At 34.5% G+C, this 21100-nt stretch overlaps 1 protein-coding gene and 1 long non-coding RNA gene across 2 annotated transcripts in view; one reads left to right on the top strand and one right to left on the bottom strand.

The window, feature by feature from the left end:
- Positions 1-21100, bottom strand: part of KCNH7 (potassium voltage-gated channel subfamily H member 7) — a 479156-nt gene that overhangs the window by 137245 nt on the left and 320811 nt on the right. Inside the window, exon 3 of the mRNA XM_077760989.1 lies at positions 17252-17407. Coding sequence (XP_077617115.1) covers positions 17252-17407 — 156 coding nt within the window. The remainder of the gene's footprint in view (positions 1-17251; positions 17408-21100) is intronic.
- The window catches only part of LOC144229047 (uncharacterized), a 48202-nt gene continuing 39871 nt past the window's right edge, over positions 12770-21100 (top strand). Inside the window, exons 1-2 of the long non-coding RNA XR_013334340.1 lie at positions 12770-12848; positions 19844-20002. This is a non-coding gene — a long non-coding RNA (uncharacterized LOC144229047). The remainder of the gene's footprint in view (positions 12849-19843; positions 20003-21100) is intronic.

Raw genomic sequence — 21100 nt, 5'->3', positions numbered from 1 at the left:
TTCTGTATATATTTTTATTGTTTGTTACATCAAGCATGCATTCCTTATCAACATTTAAAAAACTGATGAAACAAAACTTTTGCTTCTAAAGAATGAAGAGATAAGAAATAGCCTACAAAAAATATGGTGTAGGGGTGCCTCGGTGGCTCAGTCAGTTAAGCATCCGACTTCGGCTCAGGTCATGATCTCACGGTTCGTGGGTTCCAGCCCCGCGTTGGGCTCTGTGCTGACAGCTAGTTCAGAGCCTGGAGCCTGTTTCAGATTCTCTATCTCCCTCTCTCTCTGACCCTCCCCTGTTCATGCTGTCAATCTCTCCCTCAGAAATAAATAAAACATTAAAAAAATATGGTGTAATTCAAAGCTTGTCTAAATTTTGTCTATGAGAAAGCACAGAGTTTCTAATCTCCATTGCCACTGCAGTTATCTATGTTCACATTGCCCCATGGCTTGACAATTCCACATTGCTTTCCTAGTCAGTCATTTGGAGTCTTTGGGCTATGATATTATCCACCTTACATTCTTTAAGTCTCATGGGCACCATTATCTTTAATATTATTATGAACTTTCCTTCAGTCACTGAGGATGGTTTTAAAACATGGAAGAACACTCTCAAAACTCATGGACTTTTTTTGCATTTTATTTAAATACAATCTTCCAGTCAATGTCTTATCTACACACATAGTTTTAATTCCATATTTAATCCAATGGTTCATAAGTACATATCTAGGCCAGACCTTTTCTTTTAGATCCAAACCTGTGTATCGATTGGCCTCATTCACATCTTTACTTAAAAGTCTTAAAAAGAACCCTCAAAATTCCATAGTAAATCTAATCTCATGATCCATCTGTCTGATTCCTGCCCTTTTTCTCTGATTAGCATTTCTCTTTCCCAATGGACTCTAAGCCTCATGAGGGCAGGGACCCTGTCTATTTTGCTTACCAAGTTCCACCTCTGACAGAATGCCTGAGCATGGTAAATGAATTTCTATCATCTAGAAGCAGATCCTAAACTGATAGTGTGCTTCAATTCTGACTGTGGAAAACTAAGATACTTAATTACTCTGACAACTGGATTGGATAATCTTAGCCTTCTGGAATTATATTGACCCACAGTTACCAAAAATGATTGACTGAGTAGAACTCAGTGGCTCATGGAAATAGTGAACCGTGTCCTTTTTACCCAATGCAACTCTTATTGTTAATTTTACCTTTTTTCAGAGGTTACTAACTGCTACCATTCTGATTTTAGAGCATAACAGAGAGTGTTTTCAAACTCTTCGTTTTATGTGAAAGACTCATTACAGAAAATTTTAGAATTAAGTAAGCTACTTTATTATTGTTAAGCTTTCATTTGTGGGCTAGAAGTTAAGTGTTAAATACAATTGTAATAGATTTTATCATTCTGGTAAAAAACATGACACAATGCACAGACAAACTCCAAATACGGTCACCTTTAAGTTCTGGATTAATAAATTGTCCACGAGAGTAACCAATCTATGCAAATAAGATTAAATAACAGTGTATCATGGTAACTGTTTTGCAAACATTCTTACGTAATCCTACCAACAACTCTCATATGCTCAAGTAAATGGCCAAGTTAAAAACCAGTGAACTGCATCAGTCACTTGATTAGTTTTTAATGCCCATGGAATTGACTTATAAAGCAGTTTACAAATCAATTCTGCAAGCTTACTACAATGCACTGAAGGTCAGTGCATACTTTTATTCATTTTTCATCAGTCACATTACCCTCCTCCTTTAAAAACCATTCACTGCCTTTCTTAAATTAATGAGCGTGCAAGGCATTTAGCTTGCTCCTATAGTTTAGTCATATCCAAGGTGGTACAGATGGTCTTTTCTGCATCACTAGGTTAATATGACCATGTTATATTGCATTACAGATTTAGTTGTCTAACAGCAGTTCATCCGGAAAGAATACACACTGAGAATTTTGCTCAGTGCTAGCACTTTTAGGCATGAAATATAAAGCATGGATGACTATAATTCTGTCATGGTTCTTAACACTGAGAAATACCCTTGTAAGTTAAGTCTCCATAGTTTACCATATCCATTTTCTAACTAGACAACTAAAATAGGTACTATTTAGCCTTTTGTCTATTAAATGATAATCTGAAAAAAGAACAACAGAATAGGAGGTTTTTTTTTCACATTTTTACATATTCTCCCAAGTAATTGTAAGTTCTGATAAACTGCTTACATAAACATGATTTTGTTTAAACATACCATTTTCATCTAAGAGGTATCTAGTTTCCCACATACACGAATGGACAACTGCTACAATGTCTTTCTCAGAACATGTCACTTTCATGAAGCTGCTAAATGTAAGTTTGGAAGCTTCATCTTCATGTATCCTGTGTCATATTTAACTGAGAACCTTTTACTTCTCACCCAAGTAGGTACACAGTTAATCCATTATCTTTCTATTTAAAAAAGCTTGTATCCAATCTACATATGCAACGATGTTAAATACTTGGCCTAAGGCCAAACAGGAACTGAGGATAAAGTCAGAATAAAACAGCAGTTTCTATTATTTAATTGGAGTTTTACACAAGATTTGGTGTTTTCTTGGGCCATAAATATCCACCTGAGTATTTAAGAAAAATCATAACTCTCCTCTAAATAAATGTAGATAAATGCATAGACACAATTTTATTTATGATCTCAGAAGATAACTAACAAATGATCTCTCCCTATGAAAACCCTCCTGCTAACGTCCTCTAGGATTCCCTGGGAGTAGTTGACTCTTAATATTCCTTCTAGTTCTGAGTTTATTTGCTTATATATTTATGCCAATCATAGTTCTCACAAATTTATAATGATCACAGCTATATTTCTGCCCTATCTCCAGTGTCAATGGGTAATGTTTAGAAAATCATTTTACTAAACTTCTCTAAATACAGAAGACCTCATTAATCTGAACTTCTCTTTTTCTTTCTCTCTTATCCTGGGAGCTCGTTCTTATCTACTAGAATTTGAAGGAAACAGTTTTTCCAATTTGGGAATCAACCTGGAAATATCAGAAATAATATTTCTTGCAGAAAAGCAAATATTTCCAGGGGAACCTGGGTGGTTTAGTCGGTTAAGCGTCTGACTTTCGCTTAGGTCATGATCTCGCGGTTCGTGGGTTCGAGCCCCGCGTCGGGCTCTGTGCTGACTGCCAGCTCAGAGCCTGGAGCCTGTTTCAGTCTGTGACTCCCTCTCTCTCTGACCCTCCCCTGCTCTCTCTCTCTCTCTCTCTCTCTTTCTCCTAGAAATAAATAAAACATTAAAAAATTAAAAAAAAAGCAAATATTTCCAAAAAGTCCTCCATATACTGCTAATTAATGAATTTCCTCACAGTTACCAATTCTCAATCATTTCCTTGGTTCAACTTCTCTTTATTTCTGCAAACTCTTAGAACTTTGATTACCTAATAATTTTACTAGGGGTGTCTGGGTGGCTCAGTCAGTTGAGCTGCTGACTCTTGATTTCTGCTCATGATCCCAGGGTCATAGGATTGAACCCTACCTTGGGTTGAGCATGGAGCCTGCTTCATATTCTCTCTCTTGAATATATATGAAATATATAGTCTCTCTCTTAAATATTTGTTAAATATATTTAATATGCCTATATTAAATGTAAATCAGAAACAATTTACTCTTGCTTGGTTCTGCTTATTTGAATTATGGACTAAAAAGTAGAGAGAAAGTTAAGTTCAAGTAGTCATGCAAACTAGAGAATATAGTAGGGTAAAGAAGGGACATGGTTGGGGGGTTGGGAAATGGAGAGTATTGTAAAGACCATGAGCAGAGATATTTCTCCTCACAAAAGAGTACAGGTGGTGGGTGGTTGGATCCCCAAGAAATGTTTTGTACCAAAGGTCTTATGAGGATTGTTCTCAGGAGATATGCCTAAGAGAGCAAACAGGTTTGGGTTAAACTCTCATGCAAAAATGCAAAGGAAGCTTCAGCCACCCCTCCAGGGAGCTCTGGAGCTAGAATAGCCCTTCCAGAGTGATGCCATATTCAAGTCAGGGTATTGGTCTTTGTCTCCCAGCATCAGCCAGTCACCTGCTACAACAACGCCATGAGAAGGTCCATACCCTGTGTAGGGCAGTTCCCTGCCCTGGACTACAGTTGTCAGTGGAGCAGAGTTGTGCACACTCAGCAGCAGATATTCCTGCCAGCAAGGCTGCCCTAGGCCTGAAAAGGGGTCTGGCTGAGTAGCACTGTGTCCACAGTGCAGAGCAAGAACGATAGCACGATTTTAGTCTGAAAAAAAACTATAATCTGCAGTAAGTCAACTCTCAGCTATTATCATGCAATAAGGATTTGTGAATTACTGTTGATTTACCTCTCTAAAATCACAGTATTCACAATTTGACACTTATATTGGAAGCCTTAAAATCACCATGAGATTTTTCTACAGCTAAATAGCTCCAGATGGGGAGAGAAACATGACTTTAATCTCTGAGTCAGAGAGAGCAACAGATTGAATTTTATGGGAGAAACGGGCAAGATAGTTGACATATCTGTCCTGTCTTTTTAGGGAGAAATTTCCATTGAGGCACCCTCCAAGGAGATGAATCTTTCCTACTCCCTAGTGTGTAATGAATATACAATACTGCCCATAGGCTGCTAGAACAACCCATAATATTTCCAAGAAGGCAGTAGTTGGCTGCTAGACTGGGAAAAAGGATCACTCAGTATGAACTCAGTACTGACTTGGTTAATGTGATTAGTGAGTGACAAATGGGGCAGTGCAGCCAGTTAGGTCCTGATATTAGTGACAACAAAAGATCATCAGAGGGCCCATCGATCTAGTAAACCTAAAGCTAAATGTAGGACCCTTTAAGGGAGCAGAGATGGTCAGTAATGCCTTGAAAAACTAAGACTCGTGGAAGATTTCCTAGGGTGAGAGACACCAAAGAAAAAGCAGCAACTTATAATAAGGCAGTAAGTGTGAGACCGGATTGGAATCTTGATGCAATGTAAATCCTGACCCAGTAGTGCATGGTGCACATGTGTAGACGTGGGGAAGTTAGTGCTGCAGTAGCAGTGAGAGTGATTATGGGAGCTGCAGCAGCAGCAAGAACTTCTGGAACAGGTTTACAAATGCTGATGATGTCTGAGAGATACTGCTTCCAACCTGGCCAGGTCATCATGAAAGCAGAGATGCAGAAAAAACAAGTCCGGGATAAAAGATATAAGACAGAAAACAGGACAAGGTGGTGGGCTGCATTTAGCTGCCCAACGTTAAAATATCTCAGTGAAGAGGGACTGGGAATGAAAACAAACACATCAGTAGTATATACACCTAATCAGTTTTCTTTCTCTGTGATAACTACTTAATAAATCACTGTGTGTTTTATTAATGGCGTTATTTTATTTCTCTTCAATAGATTTCTTCCTTTTCCAAATGCCATTAGAGAAGCCACTCAAACTGTGTGAATGTATTAACACTTAACCTAAACTGACCTCGTATGACCATACAGTCATCACATTGATAGAGTCTCTCTTGATGGAGTGTTCCAAACACAAATGGTACAGACACCAGCTATCCAAAGGCAGTATGAACAGAAACTCTCCCTGATTTGGTTGCTAGGTAACAAAATTCTCCAAATGATATGCCCATGAGGAGTTTCTGGCAGGGATATACTGATTTAGATGGCCATTAACATTCATTATTAATAAAGAGATAAAACACAATTTTTTCAACTGCCAGCAATTTCCCTGAAATTCTGGCATATTCTCAGAAATATGTCTTTTGCCCTAATTCTAGAGGGGAAACGTAATATAAAGTTGATTGCAACCTGTGACTGGAATTTTCCCAGATTTCTTTTAGCAACCATGTCATAGTTCCTTTTTTATATCAAATTTAATATTTGAAAAGAGGAAACTTCCAAACCCCTGATAATAGTAAATATTAGTTACGTTGTAAAACCTTTAATTAAATTCATCTGAATAATAGATTGTTTCCATAGTAATGTTCGCTGAGGGGGAAACTCTATATTACTACTGCAGCTCTTCATCTTTGAATTAAAGAATAACTTTCAGCTCCAATGGAGAATAGTAAAAACACTGTACGTGCCCTTTCAGAAACCAGCATATAGAAAATTTCTTTGTTCTTCAGCTTGAGGTCTGAAAACTGATATGCAAATTTGAGGGAGTAATGCAGCTATTCAGGCAAATATATATTTGATGTGTCAATTATTCAGGATATGGAGTCCAAGGCATATGAATACATTTTTAGTGGTTTAAATTAGTTAGATTATTGCCTAAATTACCAACTGCATTTTGTGTGTAGAGACTTAGCTGTTGTTGTCAATGCTTTTGGAGTAATTCAAACTTTTCTTTTAGTAAACACAAAAGTAGACATTCTTTGATTTGGAGAGTATAATTTAATCATTTCAAAGATAATGGAATCTCCTTTGTCATACCTTAATAAGATTAAATTAGATGGAAAAGTTCACTTTTGAAAAGAACTGTAAGAATAAGAAACTATAAAAATTTAACTTTATTATACTTTTTTACATTTAGTTTCACTTAAAATTTATCTTTAGTGTTATGTGGACATTAATTAACATAGCCCAATAGTTCTCAGACTTTTGCAGATATCAGAATGAACTGAAGGGTTTGTTAAAACATAAATTGCCAAATTGCTGTGTTTCTGAATCATTTGTTCTGATGTAAGGTCCAAGAACCTGCATTTCAAACATGTTGCAAGGTGATGCTGATGGTCTTACACTGGTGAATCATTGACTAAGCCTCATTCAGTAGGAAAATTTAAAAAACCAATCTTAATTACTCAATCAAAAATAACCTATTCATTTTGTTGTTATTCTACAAATATGTATTGGATACTAACTATTTGCAAAAGGTTGGGGATGCATGGAAAGGAAAATAACATCTCTGCTATGTATTAGAGGTGAAGGGTTCTTGCCCACTTTAAATAAGGAAGGAGTTTTCCAGTTTTCTACAGACCGCACACTTCTCTCTATTTTTATTCATGGCATTTTTCAGTTGTTTATGTTACTTGTCCACGGCAAATGGATATGATCAATGTTGTAGTAAAGGCAGGCATGAGGTACTGTGATGTCACAGAGGCAGGAATAGGTACATTTTCCTGGGTGAGTTAAGAACTCACACATAAAGAGCAGTTCTCACACATAAAGAGCAAGTATACTTTGGAGCAAGTATCCTAGAGGGATGAAGGCACTCAAATAAAGGGGATACCATGTTGTACAAACAAGGTGGTATAAAGCATGTTTTAAGGAACCACCACTGAAATATGGGATGTGATGGGGGGAAGGGATAGAATATAAAGCTAAAGAAGTATCACAGATCAAACCACAGGTATTTTGTATAATGCACAGGACTTTGGAGTTTGATATTGTTAGTTAAGAAAGAACGATTTAAAGGATATAAAAAGCTGGGTAACATAATTTGATGTAAAGTAGTGTGACATGTGATCATGAAGTAAAGAGGCTGAAAGCAGGGATACCAGTTATGAGACCACTGCATCAGCCCATGAAAGATGTTTTGGGCGCCTAGTAGGCAAATACACTGGGCTGTACAAGAGAGATAGCCACAAGGTGTGCTTGGCAGAATTTGATCACTTTGGTTAGGAGAAGAGATGAGTAGAGATTAGCATAATCCCCGTGTTTCCAGCTGTAGTGGCTTGGATGACACCATTCGGGAGTTTTTGATGGATGGTAGTTGGAGAGGGAAAGACAAGTCTTAACTTGAAATGCTAAATCTACAGAAACTTAAAAATCTTCCAAAGGAGATGTCCAGTGGACAGTTGGATATGTGACGTTCTAAGTAGTAAGGAAAGTCCAGAGAAAGGTATGGGCTAGAGATACTGATTTGTGAGGGAGTCTTTACCCTGTAGGTCATGGATAAGTTTGCCCATCCAGGGTATACAGAGAAAATGACTAAGGAGACGAATACTAAGAGTAGCTATTGGGAGGTAAACAAAGAGCATTTACAAGTAGAGTAAGAGGAATAAGAAAATGGTACAAAATTAGCTGCCACAGAGATCAAAAGAAACAAAGGAGTATGGTGTCATGGAAGATAAAACAAAGAGAAGAGAATCAGATTTAACAGGGTACATTCAACCTAGAAGGTAACAGAGAGTACAGCATAGAGAGCTCAGTTATAGCGAGCAGAGAAATTAAGGAAATAAGAGAAGCAAGCGAGTAAGTGTGGGAAGTCTGCATGCCTATCGGAAGAGACAGCATAAATGAAGAAAACCAGGTAGAAACAGATGATAAGGACAACTGCGGAGTCGGAATGCAGACCCCGTCAAGAGGTGTGGCCAGTATTGTTTCAGCTTATTGCAACCATGCAGTCAGATACTTGTGTTTTCCAAAATAAGCCAGAGATCTTCATTTTAGATGTAATCTTCCAATTTTTAAATGCTGGCAACAAACTTAACTAATTAAAACTTTGAGAAAATATTATGAGATATAAACAATGTGTCTGTTGAAGTACAGGCTGTTTTCAGAAGCATGAGAGTGAGCCACAGGGAAAAAGAGCCAGTGAAAATTTTGGGAGCAGAGGGTGGGATTGGTGAGGACAGGTTTTGAAGGATTGGAGGAGAGAATGGGTTGCAAGTGTAATCTAAGCCTCAATTAACACTGTTGGGACATTTTTGTTGAGGATGAGCTTGTTAAAGGAGTTCCTGCCTGCACGCCTCCCTTTGTTTGGAGGTGTGGGAGGTAGGATTATTTGTGGGGACAAATGAGTGACTTAAGGTTAAGAGTGACAAGAAGCCTGGTGAAAGTTTAAAATACTTGCCAAAGGAAAAAGTTGAAGAATCTGAAAAAAAAATTAGGATCTCCTGTATAGTTTTGACTTGCAGTATAATTATTTTTAAATTATAAATTACAAAGTTCACCATTTTTCTGCAAGTAAATGAAACAATGTGGGCCTGTTTTCTCGTTGGGAAATATTTCAAGTTTAGGAAAATGAGAACACTTCAGAGCTTTGTGACACTAATGGTCAAAGTAAATTAAATAGGCTTAAATTTAAACAGAAACTTTTAAATTGATGAGAGAAGAGTGAAAATGTTATTAGCTGAAGTTTTGGGGATATGAGCTTAAGATCACTTTTTTATAGTGGCTCAAAGTGAATCTTTGGTTTTAAAATAAGATAAAAACATAGAATGCATTTGTTCTCTGTTTGGATGTATATTTTAATCAAGACTTTTTTGTTTAATTGAGGTCCCTCTAACTTCTTTGAGAATTTTTTAACAAATTAAAGTGGTGTGTGTGTGTGTGTGTGTGTGTGTGTGTGTGTGTGTGAGAGAGAGAGAGAGAGAGAGAGAGAGAGTCAGACTGGTGATCCTAGGCCCTTGCTATAAAATTGAACTCAACATTTGAAGCTCAAATATACTTGTAAATAATTTAAAGTGAAATGTTGATATGTTTTATTTAAAACAATAAAGTGAAAGTTTCTTAAATTTGATGACTATTAACTTTGAAATTAATAGTGTTACCAAAAACACATAATTTGGTTATCCTCTACATTGTGCAAATATTTATAGGAACAGATATTAGAACAGAAAAAAAAAATAAAACATTTTCCCCATTCCATTAGTTCCTGTGGATGTGATGCCTTTTCGTTGCTAGGAAAACTACAATCTTCTCTTCCATTTAGTATCATTTCCATTCTTCAGATTTTAGGGCTTTTACAGAAACCATCAATGAGAAAAGGTTTAGTTATATATTTCATTTGGAATTTATATTTTTATGTAGCAACTAATTGACTCAATGATGCAGTATTTATCAGTTTGATAAGACTTTTCAGTATAATACTCTCTCCTGTACTTGCTCGATTCCAGGGTAAATAAATAATTTATCTGTGGCTGGTTCTATACCTTTAACCTGTGAAAAATTAGTTTTTCCCAGAGATAGCTGCTTATTTTAGTTGGGTAGTGTTCTTGACCCAGAAATTAGGCATTTGAACTGAGAAATTATTCACCACTTCATTTGACGCAAAACAAATCTGTAGGTTTCCAGAATTTTCTCAGCCCTTTTGATCATTGTCCCTTTTTATGATACATCTTTTCTACTGTGCATTTAGCTTCTTTCCTATTGCTTCTCAATTTAATACTTCAATTTCTTCTCGCTTGCATTTCTTGTGTTGTCATTTCATAGGTTTTCCTTTGTTTTGTCTTCATTCAGGAGAGGCAGTTAAATTTACATAAACTCACATCTTCTCAGACAAACAGTAGCCTTTTCTGTATTACTCTCATTTAAATCCCAGCACTCAGGGACATACACAGCCACCCACACACTTAAATGCTTCTTTTTGAAATTTATTTTAATTTCAGTTGCTTGGGTCACCTGGGTAGTTCTGTCAGCTAGGCATCCAACTCATGATTTTGGCTCAGGTCATGATCTCACAGTCATGAGATGGAGTTCTGTGATGGGCTCCATGTTCAGCAGGGAGCCTGATTGGAATTCTCTATCTCCTCTCTCTCTGCCCCTCCTCTACTCATTCTCTCTCTCCCTCTCTTTCAAAATAAATAACTAAATGTTAAAAAAATAGATAAACATTAAAAATTTAATTTAAGTTAGTTAACATATAGTGCAATACTGGTTTTAGGAGCAGAATTCATCGCTTATATAAAATACCTAGTGCTCATTACAACAAATGCCCTCCTCAATACCCATCACCCATCTAACCCATCTCCCACCCACACCCCTCCATAAAACCTCAGTTTGTTCTATATCATTATGAGTCTCTTGTGGTTTCTTTCCTTCTCTTCTTTCTCTCCCTCCTTCCAATATGTTCTTCTGTTTTGTTTCTTAAACTCCACATATGAGTGAAATCATATGGTACTTGTCTTTCTTTGATTGACTTATTTCATTTAACATAATACATTCTAGCTCCATTCATGTCATTGCAAATGACAAGATTTTATTTTTTTGATGGTTGAGTAATATTCCACTATATATATAATATATAATATATATATATATATAATGTACCACATTTTCTTTATCCATTCATCAGTCCATGCCACTATTATATATCTATTATATATACATATTATATACCACATCTTCTTTATACATTCATCAGTCAATGGACATTTGGGCTCTCTCCATAGTTTGGCTATTGTTTATAATGCTGCTATAAACATTGAGGTACATGTACCCCTTTGAATCTGTATTTTTGTATCCTTTGGGTTAATACCTAATAGTGCAATTGCTAGATCATAGGGTAGTTCTATTTTCAGTGTCTTGAGGAACCTCCATACTGGCTGGAATGGCTGCACTCGTTTTCATTCCCACCAACAGTGCAAGAGGGTTCAGCTTTCTTGCACCCTCACCAACACCTATTGCTTCTTGTGTTGTTTATTTTAGCCATTTGACAGGTGTGAGGTGGTATCTACTTGTGGTTTTGATTTGTATTTCCCTGGTGATGAGTGATGTTGAGGGACTTTTAAGGTGTCTACTAGCCATCTGGATGTCTTCTTTGGAAAAGTGTGTATTCATGTTTTCTACCAATTTCTTCACTGGGTTATTTGTTTTGGGTGCTGAGTTTTAAAAGTTCTTTATAGATTTTGGATACTAACCCTTTGTCAAATACATCGCTTGCAAATATCTTCTCCCATTCCATAGTCTGTCTTTTAGTTTTGTTGATTGTTTCCTGTGCCGTGCAGAAGCTTTTTATCTTGATGAAGTCCCAATAGTTCATGTTGCTTTTGTCTCCCCTGCCTTCAGCGACATGTCTAGTAAGAATTTGGTCCAGCTGAGGTAAAGAGGTTGCTGCCTATATTCTCCTCTAGAATTCTGATAGTTTCTGTCTCACATTTAGGTCCTGCATCCATTTTGAATTTATTTCTGAGTATGGTGTGAGGAAATGATCCAGTTTCATTCTTCTGCATGTTGCTGTCCAGTTCTCCCAGCACCATCTGTTAAAGAGAATGTCTTTTCTCCATTGGATATACTTTCCTGGTTTTTGAAGATTAGTGACCATATAGTTGTGGGTACACACTTCTTATTTATATAAGAAATTAGGCATTTTGAAGGTTAATATGTTTCTGTAAAAAGAAGTGTATGAAAATTTGATTTTCTTTTGTTTCTTTTTTTTTGTTTGTTTTGGTGGTCACCACTGGGACAATAATGTTTGAAATAACCAATATCAGTATTTTACACAGATAGTGAAATTATACTTTAAGAAAAAAAAAAAATAGAACCATGATTTCCCCCAGATCAGAAATAACACAAAGTAGAAATTGGGTAGTATCAGAAGCTACCAAGTTCAATTTGTCTCGCTTTAACTTTTCTGCCTGATTTAAAAATCAACTCTTCAAAAATTGACATCAAGTAAAGGAAATTCCACAGCATAACATGACAAAAGGGTATAATGAAAACCAATATACTGGTTGTAAACAATGGGCCTTTGTAATCCTCTGGAAACAATTTTATGTGCATATTTATACTTTCTCCAACGACTTTCTCTCTGAGTGACGGCTGCAGTGTAAGGAAACCACTCATATTCACAAACTAAAAAGCAACCTCTACTGAATTTGCTATGGCATATACATGAGATGCTATTTTAAACACAGTATAAAATTGCATGGATTATGTATTACATCCTGAGAGGCTACTGTATAGATTATCTTCCATTCAAGGAAATGAAGTTTCAATTCTCCATTTGTATTTCAGTTTGAAATGAATACTTTATTTTAAAAAAATTCTCTTTTTTTGCTATGCTGCTGATATACTACTACTTCCTTTTTCAAGTCCATCCAATTTAATGGATCATGCAAGAAAACTGTTATAGGGGAAAAATGAAGAATTTGTGAAGACGATGAGGAAACAAAATCAGGTATCCCCCCAAACAACAAATCTTATTGACATTCATGACCAAAATACAGGCTGACATTACCTAAAGTATACTCCCAGGAATCATTCAATAATGCCTGAATTGATTAGTGGGAGATATAAAGAAATAAACATTATCATCAACTTAAAGGAACAAGACTTTAGTATCATAATAATTTTTTAAGTGTCTCAATTTTGTTTTTAAATATGTCACCAGGGAGACTGACACATTGGTGATTTTGATAAAAAGTTTCCCCCTAGTGTGATATTGTTCAGAGTAAGATATTTAGTGTATTGGAATCACATTACATTAATATATTTCCCCTATTACTGCTTTAATATAACACTGTACTGTCATTTGGACATACCTAAGGAAGTATCTGATACTATCAAAACTTCTCAGCTGGTATATATTTGATTTAGTATTATATTCAGGTTTACAATATAGGCTTTTGGGACTATATATTTTTATTTTAGATATAGCTTGCTATTTGAACTTATATATAGAATAACAATTTCTTTTTTCAAATATTAAAGTTTTGTGACAAGGCTTCTGGCTCCCCACAGACAATAACTGATAGCTAAATTTCAATTTCCTCATGGATCTTCCTAAAAGCCATAGAGACCAATAAATGAGACAAGTAAAAACTATATCCATAAATTATGCCTAAAGAGTAATTAGAGACAGAGACTTTGCACACTTTAATTTACATATAAGCAGGGAAATAAACCAGCAGTATTGGTTCCAGTAAACACACTGCAATGAGTTCAGCAGAAACGTAATGAAGAAAAGGGAAGTAAGAAGGTCTCCCTGGAGTGACAGAACACATATCAAATAGGGTTAACGCACAAATGTGGAGGACTCCACACTACGTAAGAAATTCCGAGAGCAGGTCTGTGACCTGACTGGTCAGAGCACTGGTTACTAGAGAGACTATAAAAAGTGACTTGAAAAATGCACAAGACCTTAGTTAGTGGCTTTGGAAAAACACTACTTCTTGGTAGGAGGTGAGGGGAGAAAGACTAATGGTGAGCACTGAATATATTTCACTAGAAATTTAAAGCCAAAAAAAAAAAGTGAGAAATATGCAAACATTATATTTGGCCTCTGACCAACTAGAAATACTGCAATAAAACAAAATGAGAGTAGAAGAAAATATAGAAAAAGTTCACTGAGTACCTTGTTAGTAAAAATTGGGAATAAAATATTATAATTTAAACTGACAAACTGAATGATAGAAGACCATTCTTAAGAGTGCAAGGATAAGAATTAGAACAGATTATATTCACTAAAATTACATGGTGGAAAGGGAAGAAAAAGAATTACAGGCTAATTTTATTCTTCCTCATAGTAAGGAATCAAAATACAGTGTCTGAGGGAAAGGAGGAGATTTTAAGGACATTATATAAAATTAAAAATACAAATATTCTCAAATATCAAAATAAATGCAAAAACAAGATAAAACAAACCAAAAGCGCACAAAGTTTTTTTAATAAAAAGCAAAGAAAACATAACATAATGAAATGTTTTAAGACAGTATATTTAAGTGGCACCTAGGTGGCTCAGCTGGTTAAACTTCTGACTCTTGATTTTTGGCTCTGGTCAAGATCTCAACAGTTCATGAGCTTGAGCCCCACATTGGGCTCTGTGCTGACAGCAGAGAGACTGCTTGGGATTCTTTCTCTCCCTCTCTCTCTGCCCCTCCCCTGCTCACATGTACTCTCTCTCTCTCAAAATAAATAAATAAACATTTAAAAAACAGAGTATATTTAACATAGACTATATTAGTACTAAGAAAAAACCTGTTATATCAGTAAATATAAGTACCTATTATAATTTATTTTAAAAGAAAAGTATTATATTTTCTTATAAGAAACAAAAGACAACTTCACTCTACAATGTATAAAGAAGCACAACTAAAACAAAGAAAGACTAGAAGATGGTTTAAATATATAAACAAGAAAATAAAACTGAAAAAATCTTAAAAATAACAAAAGATAACTTTGCATAATTGTATTAAAATAAATCTTTTAAATCTACCTAAAATTCTTGAGAAATAACATTTAGTAAAACTGATACTAGTTCAGATAGACAACTGGAATAGTCCAATCTCTGGAGATAGAAAGAAAAGGAAATTTGTCAAAGAGCTACTCCATAAAATAGTATCAGACCTAGAGGATTTCAAGGAAAATCATACTTAACTTTAATGGTTCTGTAGCACAGAAAATAGAAAAATAATCTCCAGATTATTTTCTGAAGGAATTATAGACTGATACTGATACCTGACGAAAATGCACATAGACATACACACAAATTACAGGTCAGTCTCCCTAATGAACACTGATGTAAAGATCCTAAATTATTTTTAGATAAAGAGAGGCCAACTTCATAGTACAAAATGAAATACATCATGGTATAAAATGGTATTCATCAAGGAATCATACAAATGTGACTCCTTTCAGAGATGCAAGACTAGTTCCATGTTAGTAACCACATTAATAAAATTTATTGTAAAAATAAAGAAACAGAATAGCACACTCATTTCCACAGATGCTGAAAAGGAAACATATAAATTTCAACACCCATTTTAAATAAATATAACTCAATGGAAAACCTTGCAAGTATAAAACACATACAACTCAAATACTGTCATTTGAATGAATGAAAAACACTTGGCATTCCTACAAAAATACGGAAGAAGGCATGATATTTATCATCAATGACTTTTTCATAATATGTTGGAAGTATAATAGCTAGCACAATTAAACAAAAGAAAACTATTAGATGTATAAGAATTGGAAAGAAAAATGTAAAACAATCTCTATTTGATATGATAGACACTTGAAAAACTCATTAAGAGTCAATGTAAAAACCACTGAAAACTAAGAAAACTCATTAAGATAGTAGGATATAAAGCTAACATACAAAGAAAAAATATCATTAGCCTTAAAAATAATCATAAGATATAATGAAAGAGAAGATTCTATATATAATAGCAGCAATAACAAAAAGTTAAATTCCAAGTAGCAAACTAAAGCATAAGAAAAAATTTAAACACTTCAAAAAGACACAAAAATTAGACCTAAAAATGAAAATACATATAATATTCTTGTACGGAATGACTCAACATCCTAAAGATGTTAACATTTCTCAAATTAATTTATAAAAGTAATGAGAATCCAATTAAAAGCCCAAAGAAGTTTTTCCATTTCTGGACAAGTTGTTTATAAAGTTCATACAGAATGTTTAGCAAGAAATAACCTCAAACCCCTGAACATTAATGTCAAAGGGAGCATGTCATATCAGAGATCAACTGTACATTTAAAACAATATGAATCTGAATGATAAATATGCCAACAAAACTGAACACAAAGTCCAGAAATATACTCAAGCACATAAAGGAAGTTTAGTGTGTGTGATAAAGGTAGCATCTCAAGTAATTGCTGGAAAGATAGGCTTTCTAATAACTGATGTTGAAACAACTGGAGAGCATTGATAAAATGATAAATTAAATTTATATCTTGCACCATAAACCAAGATAAACAAAATCTATCAGAGATACAAAAAAAAGAATAAAATCATACAATTCTAGGAAAAGATTTTTTTTTCCATCTTTGGAATGGTGAAAACTTTTCTAAAAATGACTCAAAAATTCAGAATCAGCAAAGGAAAAGGTTCATTAATTTAGATATATTACAAACGAACAATAACAAAACCATTGCATGACAAAAATTAGGAAAAGATAAAAAAAGTTGCTGGGGTAGAGACTTGCCACTTATTTTACAATTTGAAAGAAAAAGACAAAAAATGTATATAGGAAATGGACAGTTGGCAGAAAAAGAAATATCCATAGTGCCTAAATATATGACCCTCTTCCATAATAAGATAAATGAAACTAAAACTAATTGAGGTACTACTTCTCACCTATCATAATGATAAATATCGAGAAGACTGACTTACTCTGTTACCATGGCTTTAGAGAAAAGATCTAACAAATTACTGGTGGTAGTGTAAAATGGTTCAAACCATGGGAAGGCGAGTTTAGTAGTATCGTAAAAAATTACATATGCATTTACCCTTTGACTTAAGAATCCCACTTACAGACTCTTAACCTGAAGATAATTTTCCAAACACATACATACATGTTTACAATTCATTCTGGGATTATTTGTAATAACCAAAATGTGGAAACAACCATCGGTAGAGGACTAGTTGAATTAACAATGGTATAACCAAGTCAAATGGCTTTAAAAGCTACTGATCAATTCTGTAAAGCACCAAAGAGTAACAGCAGCTATGACTTTGTTTAATATAAAATTATTTTACTTAAAATGCAAACATAGCTTGAGAACTGACTCAAAAAGAAGAATGTATTAAAATTACTACAGTAGCAGAATATTACTTACGGTTTACCGATTTGACTGGTAATATTGGGTTTACCCTCTCTGGGGAGGCAGCGTTTTCCTCATCTGTCACATATTCAAAATTAATGATGAACATCATAGCCACACCCTCTTGGTTTTTCACCGGAATTATGTGAGTGTTACAAATGAAAGTGGACCCTAAGGAGATGAAAAATGAGTGTTAGGTCAAACATACACCTTCACTTTGAGATGTTAGTAATATTAAAATTCTAATCACCCCCTAGAATTTTCCATTATAAATAGTCACTGAGATTTAACAAAATAATTAGACTTTTATTTTATATTTCAATATACAGATGTCTCCATAAAAATGCACAAATTTTTCCATAAAGACTTTACAGGCAAATTCAGGTGCTACATTATGGAAAAACAGAATATCAAATCTCATTTGTTTTCACACACACTACTATAATAATATAAAGAACAAAAAGTATATTCTTTATAGAAAAATTCTAAACCTTCTCATATATTTTGAATAATTCTGAATTACATAAAATAGCTGTATAAACAATGAAGATAACTCATCTTATGTCTTTTTGATTTTAGTGTTAAGCAAATTATTCCTTTTTTTCTCCCTTTAAATTCCTGGATATAAAATGGCAAGTTATTGACTCTGACTTAAATATATTCAATAATTCTTTTCTTTTTTTTTTCCTGCAAAATTCACAATGCCCAAATTATAATTATTTGGTTTGTAATCTGTTAGAAAATGAAAACAAAATTTTGTATATTTTATTGTGTTAATTTGATTCCTTCAACCAATAATATGATATTCTTTTTAAAGGATTTATGGGGAAAATATACATTGTATTAGAATCTTCTGAACAGGAGATGAACAAAGGGATGACTCAATTTATAACAAATTACTGCCACCCATCCTCGAACAGAAAAATCCAAGACCTGAAATTCAGAGAATACTGTCAAGAAGTTGATTTCTTTTAAATTAGTTGACTTCTGATTGACTTCTTGAATCAAGTATTTCCTTAAAGCAGCTTACATATTTACCCACTGGACGTTTCTTTTTTTAGTAATGGTGGTGGAAACCTCAGGTTAGGGATTTGTTTGGGTTCAAAAGTATGGTATTTTTTAAATGTAAAACTTCAGGAAGAGTCTCAATTATTCAGGTAATAGAATGTTTTGTTTTGTTTTTTTAGTTTTTTTTTTTTTGTTTTTTTTTAAAACATCTGTCTGGGACCATCTTGAATCTTGAAAATAATGATTCAGTGCAGAGGCAGGAGCAGATTCAGAGCAAGAGGGTCCAGGTTTCAGAGGGAGATGTGAGAAAGTGAGAGATCAAGAGTGTGAGGAGGACAGGGGCACTGGCAAATAACAGGAGAATGTAGTTGGAAGCCCAACATCCCTGAAGACCAGTGGATGCTCATATTCCAAAATGGAATATGCATAGCTCATGGTCCTTTGCATGAGCTATTAAAAATAAAATAAGTACGATAAAACCCTTTCCTTTTTTCTCATCCTCATCCCTGCGACATAGCTCTTACTGCCAGAGCCAAGAACAAAGGCTATTGCTCATATTACTCTAGATTGAGACATCACAGGTGGAAGAGCTTTTGAGGGTGGGTCTGAAGATCTAATTATTATTTAGGAAATTGTTTCTATTGGCAAACATGGTCTAATTTCCAAGGAACTGATTTACAAAAACACTCTTAGAACACGGGCACTTTGTAAGTTGGGGACGCCTATGTGTTAGTTATGATTCAGATTTTCAAATGTCAATAGTCTCCCAGATTTGAAATGTAGGAGAACTTATTTATAATTAATTTTGTGTTTTCTATAAATATGGATATGGTTTTACAGATGTTGAAAAATGTGTTTTAAGAATGACATGCTGTACCTTCACAGTCTTCAGCTACATCTTCAATTCATTTAATAAAATAGTTAGCTAGAGCACTTGTCATGGTTTCCATGGTAACAAACAGGATGACTTTAGTAAACAGAAAATAAGCAATTTAAGACTGTTGCATTAGAACTAAAAATAGAATTGCTTTAGGCCAGGCATCACAATACAAACTGGCTACACAGAGAGACTGAGAAGACTAGAAATAGCCATTGTGTATTCTGCTAATGAACCAAAATACGTATTGATATTACCACTTACAATGACATTTCCTAGATCATTTAGAGTAGCATTGTTAATTCACAGATTTGTTACTTAGCAGTTTCAAATCTTTCAACAATCGAAGTATATTTATATCGCTGATTGTACAACAAAACACAAGACACAGATTTTTAAGAAATCAATAAATAAAAGATGTGGGAACAGAGATCTAATAGGCTTGTATTAAGGCACAGTAATTTTGCTTTTGGTAATAGGAGCAAAATCACGTATTCCAATACTAACGCTTGTAAATTTACTGGCTAGTGCTAAAAATCATAAAATTACAGTGCTTTATAAAAAAGTTCAGTTATATGCATTGGCTCCAAAGAATATTGAAAATGTGTAATTAATCTGGGATTTACAGCCCACTAGCATTGTTTCCTGCGTGTTTCTATTAAGCAATATATCTCCTCTAAAGTCAACTGAAAATTGACATTTACATTTTTTTTCTCTTTTAGTTTTTCGATTTAATGTCTCCATCAATCTTGCATAGCCTCCTGGAAAGCAGATATTGAAAGGAGGTAAATGGACTTTAGAAAAGAAGGCGAATCAAATACATTTTATAGAGCAAAAACGTTTTAGCTTGGATCATTCCACAGTCTCCAAGTTCTGTCAAGGTATTACTTTTGTAAAGTAACATTATTTAGAAGGCATTACTGTGCACTCCTAAATATTTTTCTTTAATGCAACATTGGGAGCAAGAGAAGTGGAAGTATCAGCCAGCNAACCGGGAGAGCCACTTAGGAGGAATAATGCTCATTATAATAAAATGTCTAGAATGTTAATTTTTAACTGTAGCCATAGAGGAAGCCAACTCAGGGTAATCTGAATAATTTTCCTTTTTTTAATAAAATTGTTGGCCTACTCCTAGCTTTCACATTTAAAATTTTTTTAAATGNCTAAATATTTTTCTTTAATGCAACATTGGGAGCAAGAGAAGTGGAAGTATCAGCCAGCAAACACTAATCTAGCAATTAAGAAAAAAAACCTAGACACATTCAATAATATGTAAATAAGAGAACTAAACAAATCTAGAAATAAAAAGCTGAGACCTTGTTAAAATGCACCAGTATTCAAATGGAATTAATAATGTTTGTTAGGAAGCTTATTTACAATAAGATTATACAATAATTTTATAATTTTACATGCAATNGGCTGAGCCATGAGATCATGACCTGAGCCGAAGTCGGACACTTGGACTGAGCCACCCACATTTTAAAATAATGACCAGGACACCTCCCTTTGAACTGCTCTAAAGATGTTTTATTTTACTGTTTGTATTCACTGGGCATCCTTATATCCCTAAAATCAACAAGTGTTTATTGAGCACTTAACATTGGTTCAAACACTGTTCTGACTTCTCAGATGATGATGAGAAAGACGGCAATGAAAAAACAAATAAAGGCTCTACTCTTATGGAATTTATATCAACATAATAAACAAATACATAGATATATAATATCAAATACATAGAAATATATCAAGTACAATATAGGAAGAGAAAGCAGCATAAGGTGATAGATCCTAAGGGAATGCATTTCCTTTTAAATTATATATAAGCCATGACAGGAAAGAAGTGATGGAGTTAGCTATGTGGCTCTGTGGAGAGTACAGCTGTCACAGAAAGCTGCAAGTGTAAAAGTCTTTACAGTTTTGCTTAAAGGGTTGTAAGTTCTAGGAACAATGTGGATGCCAGTATGGCTAGTGCAGAATGT

The sequence above is a fragment of the Crocuta crocuta genome, unplaced genomic scaffold, assembly GCF_008692635.1.
Source record: "Crocuta crocuta isolate KB4526 unplaced genomic scaffold, BGI_CrCroc_1.0 scaffold153, whole genome shotgun sequence".
NCBI classification, from domain to species: Eukaryota; Metazoa; Chordata; class Mammalia; order Carnivora; family Hyaenidae; genus Crocuta; species Crocuta crocuta.
The sequence above is the reverse complement of the archived record's forward strand: the minus strand, read 5'-3'. Positions and strand labels throughout refer to the sequence as shown.